General features: G+C 41.9%; 1 protein-coding gene across 1 annotated transcript in view; it reads right to left on the bottom strand.

Annotated features, from left to right (window-relative positions):
- The window catches only part of CRYBG2 (crystallin beta-gamma domain containing 2), a 232685-nt gene extending 220176 nt beyond the window's left edge, over nt 1-12509 (bottom strand). Inside the window, exon 1 of the mRNA XM_075853457.1 lies at nt 12127-12509. Coding sequence (XP_075709572.1) covers nt 12127-12338 — 212 coding nt within the window. The 5' untranslated portion in view covers nt 12339-12509. The remainder of the gene's footprint in view (nt 1-12126) is intronic.
- Between the last annotated feature and the right edge of the window lie 494 nt (nt 12510-13003).

Here is a 13003-nt window from a genome sequence, read left to right as displayed (position 1 = left end):
TTTTTAATGGTACCATTTTGGGGTACATAGGACTTTAGTTAACATTTATTTTTTGGGTGGGGCGGATGAAAAATTACAATTTCGTCCTTTTTTTTGCATTTCTTTTTAACGTAGCTTTCTGTAACTTTATTATACAGGTTGTTAAAATTGTGATACAAAATATGTATAGGAATTCTTTGTTGTTAATACACAGTAAAAACATTTTTTTTTAATGGAAAAAACAGATTAATTTTATTTTTCTCAGATTTTTTTCTTAAACAAACTTTGCATATCTTTTTTTTTCTTTTAGGGGACTTCGAAATCCGATCGATTGATTTTTACTACAATTACTATTTAGCCTTTGGCTGCAGTATCTAAGGGGTTAAACTGTTACCTCCAATCTCGGTCGTTGCAGCAGGATGTCGGATGTATATTACAGCCGGCAAACGCTAATTTTGGTGCGGGCAAAGCTCCTGAGCTATTACGTCAAAATGCGAGAATGTACTAATGATATCCTTTGATCTCATATATTAGTTATTCTTTTTACACTAGTAAGGCTCTGTTCACATTTGCGTCTGAGCTTTCCATAGTTCTTCTATGTCAGAGGAGCAGAACAAGGGAACACTGAAAGCGACAGTTCCATTGCACCACAGACAAAATCGGCAACAGAACTCATTGACTGTGCTATTGTTTCCGGCAAACTCTGCCGGAGTCCTATACTCTTTTTTTTAAATTGGAACATCAGAGGATTTCCGAGTTCTGCTATAATTTCTAAATAGGAGTCTCCTCTTTCAGACCTACAATTAAAAGTTACTTTTACTGGTTTTTCAAGATTTCTGAGCAAAGAATCCATTACAAAAGTGTAACTAATTTAAGTGACTTTAGCTGGCCATACAGCTCTTACCCAACCCCCCATAAGGCCTTTTTCACATATAGAGGACATAGCATGGCCGAGGTTCGGCCGCAATGTGGCCGAAAACGGAGCCGACATTCGATTTTGCTGCAAATCAGCATGGTTTTAAAATTGATTGTTAATGGCTGCACCGTTTTCCAGGTAAAACTGCTTTTTACCTGCAAAACCACACTGCCGTTAACATGTCAGTATGGTTTTCGGTTGCATCGCTGGCTGTGCTATTGTTCCTATGTGTGAACCCAGCCTAAACATGCGTGTTTGTCTCATTTAATTGCGCATGTTATTTCAATAGGGAAGGTGGATAAGTAGCTGCTATCTTGCTGAAAGGGACAACCCCAGTCCATATGCCATATAAAGGAATATGAACATCATAGAGGGGGGTTCCCCACTTGGAACCCCCTGCTATTAGCCAGTCGAGACTCAGCGTGACTATGTATTACATGGTTGAGCTGCTGCTGCAGGGGAAATAATTTGCTGCATGCAAACTTGCTTATCTGATCGCTGGGGTTAGAGACAGACCTAGGAGGATCAGCTGAATGCTGGCCAGCCGGCTAAGGTCGGGACAAGCCCATTAAGGCCAGGTTTAACCCCTTCCCGCACACGGGCGTGACTGTACGTCCACATACAAAAGTGCTTTCCCGCACACGGGCGTACAGTCACGCCCTGTAGATAAACCGTGCAGAGGAGCTGTGCGCGCTTTATCTTCAGCGGCTGTCAGCTGTCATACACAGCTGACATCCCGCTGCGATGGCTGTTACCGCCGATCGCAGCCATTTAATCCCTTCAATGCCGCTGTCAATGACGTCCGCCGCATTGAAGTGGTTCACAGAGGGAGGGAGCTCCCTCTGTACCCCCCCGATCCCTCCCGCTATGGATCGCGGGTGGCGATTGTTGCTATGGCAACCAGGAAGCCGTTACTAGGCTTCCTGGTTGCCCAGGTACAGAAGCCTATTAGGTCCTGCCCGAGGCAGGACCTAATAGGCTAACTGTCAGTTGATGAATGATAGTTACAATACACTGCACTACATAAGTAGTGCAGTGTATTGTACCGGGGATCAGAAGACCAGATCTTCAAGTCCCCAGGTCAGTGTAAAAGAAAAAGTGAAAAAAGTAAAAAAAAATGTGAAAGAAAAATAAATAATTAAAAGTTTTAACTAATAAAAACAATAATCACCCTGTTTCCCTGATCAACTCCTTTATTATTAGAAAAAAAATTGAAAACATGAAAAAAAACTATACATAATAGGTATCGCCGCGTTCGGAACGGCCTGATCTATAAAAATGTCACATTATTTTTACCGCACGGTGAACACCGTAAAAAAGTTTTATAAAAAACTATGACAGCATTTTATTTTTTGGTCATCTTGTCTCAAAAAAAATGTAATAAAAAGTGATCAAAAAGTTGCAAGTAACGCAAAATGGTACCAATAGAAACTACAGTTCGTCACGCATAAAACAAGCCCTCCCGCAGTGATATCAACGAAAAAATAAAAAAGTTATGGCTGTCAGAAAATGGCGCCACTAAAACATTATTTTTTTTTAGAAAAGAGTATTTTTATTGTGGGAACGAAGTGAAACGTAAAAAAACAATATAAATTTGGTGTCGCTGTAATCGTATCGCCCCGCAGAATAAAGTTAACATGTTGTTTATACTGCACGGTGAACACTGTAAAAAAAACAAAAAAAAAAATGTTCTAGAATGGCTGTTTTTTGGTTTCTTCATCTCCCAAAAAATTGAATAAATAGTGATAAAAAAAAATCGCATGTGCCCCAAAATGGAACCAATAAAAATTACAGCTCGTTCCACAAAGAACGCGCCCTCACACAGCTCCGTCAACGGAAAAAGAACACGTTATGACTCTAAAAATGCAATGATGCAAAATGATGGTAAATGACGGCCCAGACTCATTTTTTAGGTCCAGTAGAATTTCACTAAATACCCCACATCATCATTTGCTGGACCCCACAGGTGGACCCTGTAGATGCAGCGGAGATGAGGAAACTTTAGGGCCTTGTGCGGCTTATAGGGCTAGTGAAGAAGCCAAAGATTAGGCAATACTGGGGCGCAGATATTCTGTATAATAACCAATAGCCCGGCCTGTGCAAAAAGGATTGGTTCAAAGCATACCAAACCAATCCATGGATTCTTCATTCACCCCATTATTACATCATCCTATTATTATGACCTGTTGCACTCCGCCCAGCTTACATATGCCCTGATGTACTCCGCCCAGCTTACATATACCCTGATGTACTCCACCCAGCTTACATATGCCCCCACAGTATAAGCTGAAATACCAGTAAAACACCAAGCAAAATCTGCGCTTCAAAAGCCAAATGGTGGTCCAACTGAGCCTGGCAGTGTGCCCAAACGGCCATTTATGACCACATATGGGGTATTACTGTATTCTGGAGAACCCGCTTAACAATTTATGGGATGTGTGTCTACGGTGGTACAAGCTGGGCACAACACATTGGGCACTGAAATTACATATCTGTGGAAAACAGCAATTTCAATCTGCAACGTATATTGTTTACTCATTTTTGAAAAACACTTGTGCGGTCAAAATGCTCACTACACCCCTAGATAAATTCTTTGAGGGATCTAGTTTCCAAAATGGGGTAATTTTTCGGGAGTACCACTGTACTGGTACTATAGCTCAATGCAACATGGTGTCAAAAAACGAATCTTGTAAAATCTCCACTCCAAATACTAAATGGCGCTCCTTCCATTTAGAGCCTTGCTGTGTGTCCAAATAGCAGTTTATGACCATGTGTGGGGTATTTCCCTACTCTGGAGAGAATGCTTTACAAATGTTACGGTGCTTTTTCTCCTTTATTTGCTGAGAAAATGAAAAATTTTGAACTAATGCTACGTCTTATTGGAAAATAATGTAATTTTTCATTTTCACTGCCCATTTGTAATAAAATCTATGAGACACCTGTTGGGTCAAAATTCTCACTACACCCCTAGATGAATTCCTCAATGGGTGTAGTTTGCCAAATGGAGTCACTTTTGGGTAGTTTCCACTGTACTGGTACCTAAGGGGCTTTGCAAAAGCGACATGGTGCAGAAAAACCAATCCAGCAAAATCTGCTCGCCAAATGGCGCTCCTTCCCTTCTGATCCCTGATGTGTATTCATACAGTGGTTTATTACCACATATGGGGTATTTCCGTACTCTGGAGAAGTTGCTTTGCAAATGTTACGGTGCTTTTTCTCCTTTATTTGATGATAAAATTAAACATTTTGACCTAAAGCTACGTATTGGTGGAAAAAAATTTAATTTTTAATTTTTACTGCACAATTCTAATGAAAATCTATGAAACACCTGGGGGGGTCAAAATGCTCACTACACCCCTAGTTGAATTCCTCTAGGGGTATAGTTTCCCAAATGGAGTCACTTTTGGGGGTTACCACTGTACTAGTACCTTAGGAGGTTTACAAATGAGACAAGGTGCCGAGAAATTAATTCAGCAAAATCTGTACTCCAAAAGCTAAATGGCGTGCCTTCCCTTCTGAGCCCTGATGTGTATTCATACAGTGGTTTATTACCACATATGGGGTATTTCCGTACTCTGGAGAAGTTGCTTTACAAATGTTATGGTGCTTTTTCTCCTTTATTTGATGAGAAAATGAAACATTTTGACCTAAAGCTACATCTTAGTGGAAGAAAATGTAATTTCTCATTTTCACTGCCCAATTCTAATGAAATCTATGAAATACCTGTGTGGTCAAAATAATCACTACACCCCTAGATGAATTCCTCTAGGGGTGTAGTTTCCCAAATGGAGTCACTTTGGGGGGGTTTCCTTTGTTTTTCCACCACAAGACCTCTTCTAACCTGACATGGTGCCTGAAATATAATTTAAGAAAAGGAAGGCCGAAAAATCCACTAGGTGCTCCTTTGCTTCTGAGGCTTTTGTTTCAAGCCCGTAGCACACTAGGGCCACATGTGGGATATTTCTAAAAACTGCAGAATCAGGGTAATAAATATTGAGTTGTGTTTCCCTTGTAAAAACCTTCAGTATTACAGGGAAAAATTGAATTTCTGCAAAAAAAATTAAATTTGCAAATTTCCCTTCCACTTTGCTTTAATTCCTGTGACACGCATAAAGGGTTAAGAAACGTTTTAAATGCTGTTTTGAATACTTTAAGGGGTGCAGTATTTAAAATGGGGTGATTTGTGGGGGTTCCTAATATATAAGGCCCTCAAAGCCACTTCAGAACTGAACTGGTCCTTGACAAAATAGCCTTTTGAAATTTTCTTGAAAATATGAGAAATTGCTGCTAAACTTATAAGCCTTGTAACATCCTAGAAAAATAAAAGGATGTTCAAAAAATGATGCAAACATAAAGTAGACATATGGGAAATGTTAACAAGTCACTATTTTGTGTGGTATTACGATCTGTCTTACAAGCAGATACATTTGAATTTAGAAAAATGCTAATTTTTGCAAATTTTCTCTAAATTTTGGTGTTTTTCACAAATAAATATTGAATTTATCGACCAAATTTTTTCACTAACATAACGTACAATATGTCACGAGAAAACAATCTCAGAATCACTCGGATAGGTAACAGAATTCTGGAGTTATTACCACATAAAGTGACACATGTCAGATTGAAAAAATGAGGCTGTGTCATATGGTCCAAAAGTGGCTGCGTCCTTAAGGGGTTAAAGAGTGCAGTTATTTTTAGCCAAAACAAGAAGTGTATACAAAGAGAGGGAAGTATAAAAGTCCTATTACACGGGCCAATGATCGGTCAAACGATTCCGATCATTGCCCTGTGTAATCAGGTCAACGATCAGCGAATGAACGAGCAACGTTAAAAATCGTCGTTGTTCGCAGCACATTAAAGCACTATCGACATGTTGAAAATGTATGGGGACGAGCGATCGGAGCATTGATCGGCGCTCGTTTACATGGCCCACGTCTGGCTGTGTCATCCCAGGAGTCTATATGTAGTAATTTTTTTCGTTTTGCAGCAATTTTCGGGAAAATGGAAAAAGAAAAACGCTGTGACAATACCGTGGCGTGTGAACTCACCTTTATAGTTTTATTGCTTTAGGAGCCACTTATGGCTGTCGATATGTTTACATGTAGGGTAAGGACACACAGGGCGGATATGCTGCGTAAAAGTACACAACGTATCCGTCATGGGACCCGCAGGGAATTCTATCTAAAAAAACGCACTAAATTGTGGTGCAGATTTTCAAACAGAATCTCCGCTGCGGAAACCAGGGCTAGAAAAAAAAAAGTTAATACTTGCCACACGGGCATTGTCATAGCGACGCCTCGCTGTGTTCTAGGTGAAGCTCCTTCTTCTGAAATGACGCTGCAGTCCATGTGGCTGCTGCAGCCTGTAATTGGCTGCAGCAGTCGCATGGGGTGAAATGACATACTAGGCAAGCCTGGACGGAGAACAGAGGAACGCGTCACTATGACAACGTTAAGTATTAACCTTTTTTTATTAATTTTGAACCCAAAAAATGGTCTGTTTTTTTATCTGATTTGCGTTTGTTGCAGTGGAAGCGCAGCTTTTCCACCGTGAAAATCGCAAGATTTGATATTTGCTAGCTGTGGATTTTCCCGCAATGAAATCCATTGCGGAAAATCCAGTGTTTACGCTCCATGTGTCCTTACCCGTACCTTTTTTTCCAACATGTTTGCCGTGGTTTTGTGAAAAAAAAATAACCTATACATGTACTATGAAAAAAAAGAACAAAAAAAAACATTTAAAAAAGGCACCAAACTGAGCTGTATGAATGAGTCTGGATTCCCACACAGCGTTTTGCTGCTTTTTTTGTCGCGTTTTAAATGGCGTTTTAACAGCACTTTTATATTTGTTTTAAGTGCAGCAAGATTTTACTTTAAAGTGTAGCTAAACGTTTGACAAACTTCTGACATGTCATAGTGACATGTCAGAAGTTTGTATTGGTGGGAGTCCGAGCACGGAGACCCCACCAATCGCTAGAACGAAGCAGCTGATACGTTCGTGTGAGCGCTCAGCCGCTTCGTGTCTGTTCGGCTTTTTCCGGAAATTAATGTATCATGTACGGACTCAATACAAAGTCTATGAGCCCGTACTCCGATACATCGGCTTTCCGGAAAAAGCCGAACAGACACCAAGCGGCTGAGCGCTCACACGAGTGTTTCAGTTGCTTCATTCTAGCGATTGGTGGGGGTGCGGTAAAAACGACGTGTTAACTTTATTCTGCGGGTCAATATGATTACCGCGATACCAAATTTCTTTAGTTTTTTTTTATGTTTTACTACTTTTACAAGGAAAAAACTGATCGTTAAAAATAAAATATGAGTTTTGTCGACATATTCTGCCAGAGGCAGTGCTTTATAGGAGTACAAAGATGCCATGCCAAAGATGCCATGCCAACCAACGGCATCCATCTATGATGGATCCGTGAAAACGGGTCCCGCACAGGTGCAACTCGGACGTGAAAAACTAAAGGTTTTCATATCCGAGTTTGCACTCGGTCGTGTATATCTAGCCTTAGGGTAATGGCACACAGAGCGGCCCTAATACGGTCGCGATGCGGCCAACAACTGCGCTGGCACCATGTTCAGCGCGGCTGCTAAATACCCTGTTAATGGCCGCACATTATTGCAGATAAAACTGCCCTTTACCTTCAAAATAGTGCAGCCATAAAGGGTGTATTAATTAATGGGCGAACGATTTTGCAGATAAAGGGATGTTTTACCCGCAATAACGCACGGCCATTAACAGGGAATTTGACAGCCATTGTTGACCGGCGCGGTTGTTGGTAAGTCGAGACCCTCTCAGGGCTGCTCCATGTGGCCTTACCGTTAATGGCTAAAAATACGTAAATGATTGGTTATTTCCCTTTCCATGTCTGCACACACACTAACAGATGAATTACCCTCATATAAAGCAGTGTCAAATGTCACCCCAGCATTTACCTCAGAATGTAGGCTTCTGGGTGTTTCCAGCCTCCATAGGAAGCTACTATAATACTTAATTGTATGTCTCTTTTATCTGTAAGGTTCATGGCTGTCAGTGGTAATCCATGTACAGAGCTGTGACGTTACATACAGAGCTATTGATGTTGAAAGACTGATACATACAGGATTAGCAGGACTGTAGATGCTGTGTTCTTCTAGACGGCTGTCCCTACAGTATATATACAGCTCTAGTTCTACAGCATGTGTCGCCCGAGCATCTGCTGTTTACCCACTGCGGAGCACAGGCAGACATACAAACCTAATCAAACAATTCATGTCCTCAGAACAGAACGACTGGCGCGGTTCACACGGTAATGCGCTGACCACAATGCATATTCCCACGTCACAATGTAGGCAGGAAAACGTTACATAGTTACATAGTTAGTACGGCTGAAAAAAGACACATGTCCATCAAGTTCAACCAAGGGACGGGAAAGGGGAAGGAAAACATTTCTACACATAGCAGTTAATATTTTTTTGTTCTAGGATATTATCTAAGCCTTTATTAAAGCCATCTACTGTCCCTGCTGTGACCAGCTCCTGCGGTAGACTATTCCATAGATTCACAGTTCTCACTGTAAAGAAGGCTTGTCGCCTCTGCAGGTTGAACCTTTTTTTCTCCAGACGGACGGAGCGCCCCCTTGTTTTTTGAGGGGGTTTTACATGGAACAGGATTTCACCATATTTTTTGTATGCGCCATTCATATATTTATATAAGTTAATCATGTCCCCCCTTAGTCGTCTTTTCTCAAGGCTTAATAGGTTTAGTTCTTTTAATCTTTCCCCATAATTTAGATTCTCCATGCCCCTAATTAGCTTCGTTGCTCTTCTTTGTATTTTTCCAACTCCAGGGCATCCTTTCTATGAACTGGAGCCCAGAACTGGACTGCATATTCTAGATGAGGCCTCACTAATGCTTTGTAAAGTGGCAATATTACATCCCTGTCCCGCGAGTCCATGCCTCTTTTAATACACGACAATATCCTGCTGGCCTTTGAAGCAGCTGATTGACACTGCATGCTGTTATTGAGTTTATGATTTACAAGTACACCCAGATCCTTCTCAACAAGTGACTCCCCCAGTGTAGCTCCCCCTAGGACATATGATGCATGCAGGTTGTTCGTACCCAGATGCATAACTTTACATTTATCTACATTAAACTTCATTTGCCAAGTGGACGCCCAAACACTTAGTTTGTTTAAATCTGCCTGCAATTCACAAACATCTTCCATAGTCTGAACTATACTACATAGCTTGGTGTCATCTGCAAAAATAAAAATAGTGCTATTAATCCCATCCTCTATATCATTAATAAATAAGTTGTATAATAGTGGTCCCAGCACTGAACCCTGGGGTACACCACTTATAACCGGGGACCATTCAGAGAAGGAATCATTGACCACAACCCTCTGGATACCGTCCTTGAGCCAATTCTCAATCCAATTAGAAACTATACTTTCTAAACATATAGTCCTTAATTTACCCATTAGACGTCTATGGGGGACAGTGTCAAATGCCTTTGCAAAGTCCAAAAACACTATATCCACGTTGATATTACTCCATGTCGTTCGTTCGTTCGTTCGTTCGTTCGTTCGTTCGTTCGTTCGTTCGTTCGTTCGTTCCTTGCTTGAGTCCTTTCTCGTGTTCACCAGAGGTGTACAGCAAAACAGTCAACATTGCAACACATATGTCAGCTAGTTATTTGCCAAAAAGGCATTATTATATCAGTATAGTCTTTTTTAGTATTATATTATTTGCATATATTAAGTTCACACGTAGCGTAAATACTGCGCATTTTCCGCAACGGATTACGATGCGGAAAATCCGCAGCATAATCCAGTAGCAGCAGAGTAGATGAGATAGAACAAATCTCATTCATGCACTGTGTAAATGCTGAGCGGAAAAAAACGACCTGCGGCGCGTTTTTTTTAAGTTGTATCGTGTCAATTGTATTTGCGTAAACACTGCATATTTGTTGCAAATTATCCCCATTAAATGTAATGTTGAGGTGAAACAAATAGTAGATGTTGCTGTTTTTTTGCGGTGGAAAATCAGTGCTAAAAACGCAACTCAGAAAAAACAATATCTTATACTTATACCCAGACTACCGTGTTTCTTCATCCAGGCCGGCCTCCTGGGATGATATTTCATCCCATGTGACCGCTGCAGCCAATCACAGGCATCCAATCACAGGTTTCAGCGGTCACATGGGATGAAATGTCATCCCAGGAGGCCAGCCTGCAGGATGGCAGTGGGACACATCGCCATGGCTACCTAAGCATGAAACTTTTTTTCTTTGTGCAGTTTTCGGCAGCGTACATTCCAGACAAAAAACTGCGTCACAATTTGGTGCGGTTTTTCTGAACGGATTTTCCTGCGGTGCCAAGCGCAGATACGCTGTGTGCTTTTACGCAGCCCTGTGTGAACATAGCCTAACATAGAAACATGAGTATTAAAACTGGTTGAGGAATAGCCACATCATACATACTTCCCTTTGAAATCGGAAGATGTCCATGTGTGATACTGTCCGCTGGGCCCTGTATCAAAGCCTACCACATGGCAAGCTTAGATATAGGAGCCATGTGTGATGCTCTCTGCTGTGCCATGTATCTAAGCCTACCACATGGTAGGCTTAGATACAGAGCCCATGTGTTATACTGTTTGCTGGGCCCTGCACCTAAGCCTACCACATGGTAGGCTCAGATACAGGGCCCAGCAGACAGTATCACACATGATAGGATTAGATACAGAGCCCAGCAGACAGTATTACACATGGCTCCTGTATCTAAGCTTGCCATGTGGTAGGCTCAGATACAGTGCCCAGCAGACAGTGTCACACATGATAGGATTAGATACGTAGTATTACACATGCTCTGCTTAGCTATAGGAACAATCAGTCAGTTGCAATTATAGGCTGCAGCGGTCACATGGGTTGAAACATCATCCCAGGAAGCTGGACTGCTGGACGGCAGAGGGACGCGTCGCCATGGCTACGTAAGTATGAAACTTTTTAATGTGCAGTTTTCCGCAGCAGACGCTCCGGCCGAAAAACTGCACCACAATTTGAAGCGTTTTTTTAAGCCGGAATTCCCTGCGGCGCACAGGGTGGATACGTTGTGTGCTTTTATGCAGTGTATTTGCCCTGTGTGAACATAGCTTTAGGGTGCAGTCACATGAGGCAGATATTGTTGCAGAAAATTTCTGAGACTGAAAATCAGTTCTGTCCATGTGAATGTAACTTGCAGAAATCCATACAAAAAACACATTCAGATGAATGGAGAAGAAATTTACTGCAACAAAATCTGCCGTGTGTGATTACACCCGTAGTAATAACGCAGTAAAAAGGATGCACACGGATCACTGTTGATACTTGACCCTTGACCTCCATTACTCTTCTCACATATATGTTCATATTAACAACTATATATATATATATATATATATATATATATATATATATATATAGGCTGTGTCGGACTGAGGTTCCTTGGGCCCACCAGAGAAGATGATCCTCAGGACCCCCTCCATCTATACAGAACATGTACGCGCCCACTTTTAATCGCAATGTAGTCATTGTATACATGGGGCATATTATCAATAAGGTCTAATAGGTTCTTTATGAATCGGCCCCTACCAAATAGACCCTAGTGACAAGTGATTGGGTAGTCTGTTTCTAGATCATTGGGGTCCGTCCTTGTGTCAGAGCCATGACCCACCGGGAAATCCCCTGGTACCTTGGTGGCCCAGTCTGACCCTGTATAAAGGTAAATTTAATTTAAAAAATATATAAAAACCTTAAGGCAAATCTCACAAGAGCGCACAGATGCCGGCCCAACCGCGGGTATAATGATCGGAACTAACACAGCACCATAAGAACGTTATGTGAAACTGGCCTTAGTGCTCGTTCACACAGCAATGCCTTGTACATAGGAGTTTGCACAGACTGCGATGGGTTTGGTTTGCAATCTCTGATTTTTTTTCCTACAGAGGAGTCCATGGCGCTGTATTCGGGATCCATATGACACTTATGAGCTTTAAAGGGGTTTTCCACTATACAAACAATTTTCCATTTAAATGTATTTATATCATAGGAAATATCTCTCTCTGTGTTGCAGACAAAAAACAAATAAAAAGATCAGTGATCACGTGGTACATAAAGTCCCTCCAGGTACATGGTCCTTGCTCAGCTTTACCTATGAGGTGTCACTTTCTGGTCACTGTCCCCTCTGCCAGGCTGTGACTGTCTCTTACCTGTCCTTCCTACCCCATTTCTCGCTCCAGCTGCTTCTTCCTTTACGGTCCAGGTGTCCTCCATCACTCGCTGTGGGGCTCATGTTGTCACCCTCACTTTGCGTCCTGGGCTTTTCCTCTACATTACCCTCACTGCGGGAGAAGAACTTGAGAAGCCTCTTCCTTAGCCCCTGCTTCTTGCTGCTTGGGGATTCCGGGGCTGGAGATGACATTGTGGCGGGGGGCTGCTAGTTCTAGGTCCACCAGAGACTTGGGGTTCCTCGGTTCAGGCTGGCTGAGGATGAGGTGGGGGAGGAGGCCTGCCGGAACCCCGGGGCTGGAGGAGGAATATGCAGGCAGGAGACGCTCACCTGACACCTCAGGCTGTGACTGTCACATGGGACGCCGGACAGACAGGTGTGAGGAGCTGACGGAAGGACACCCTTTCATTGCCGCTGCCTGGAAGACTGCGGGTGTGTGCACTCGGGTGCCGGGTCTATTAAGGGACTATTAACTGCTGGTCAGAACCATAACGTCCATGACTGGGAAATGTGCACCTAAATGACATAGGATATTTGTATGTATTGTATAGAGAATGGACATTTAAGAGTTAAAATCCATCAGCACATATTTTTAAATATATCCATTTTAATCTAGTCATAAAATCTACTGCATCTTAAAATGTAAACATTTATATAGAAGTACTAAGGGATTTTAACCCTAAAATCTCTATGCAGTGAATGGCACAGACAAGAGTTTTCGCTTTCGCTGATAATCTATGGAGTCTTGCCGATGATTTTATGATGTCTTGCATAGAGTAAAATAGGATTAAATGTCAACCCCTCTAATCCTATTGTTATTCCCAAGATAAGCGGTGCCAGATGTGTGTGGTAGCCGC

Source organism: Rhinoderma darwinii, chromosome 2 (assembly GCF_050947455.1).
Source record: "Rhinoderma darwinii isolate aRhiDar2 chromosome 2, aRhiDar2.hap1, whole genome shotgun sequence".
Taxonomy (NCBI): Eukaryota; Metazoa; Chordata; class Amphibia; order Anura; family Rhinodermatidae; genus Rhinoderma; species Rhinoderma darwinii.
Note: the sequence above shows the minus strand (reverse complement) of the source record. Positions and strands in the feature narration are given on the sequence as shown.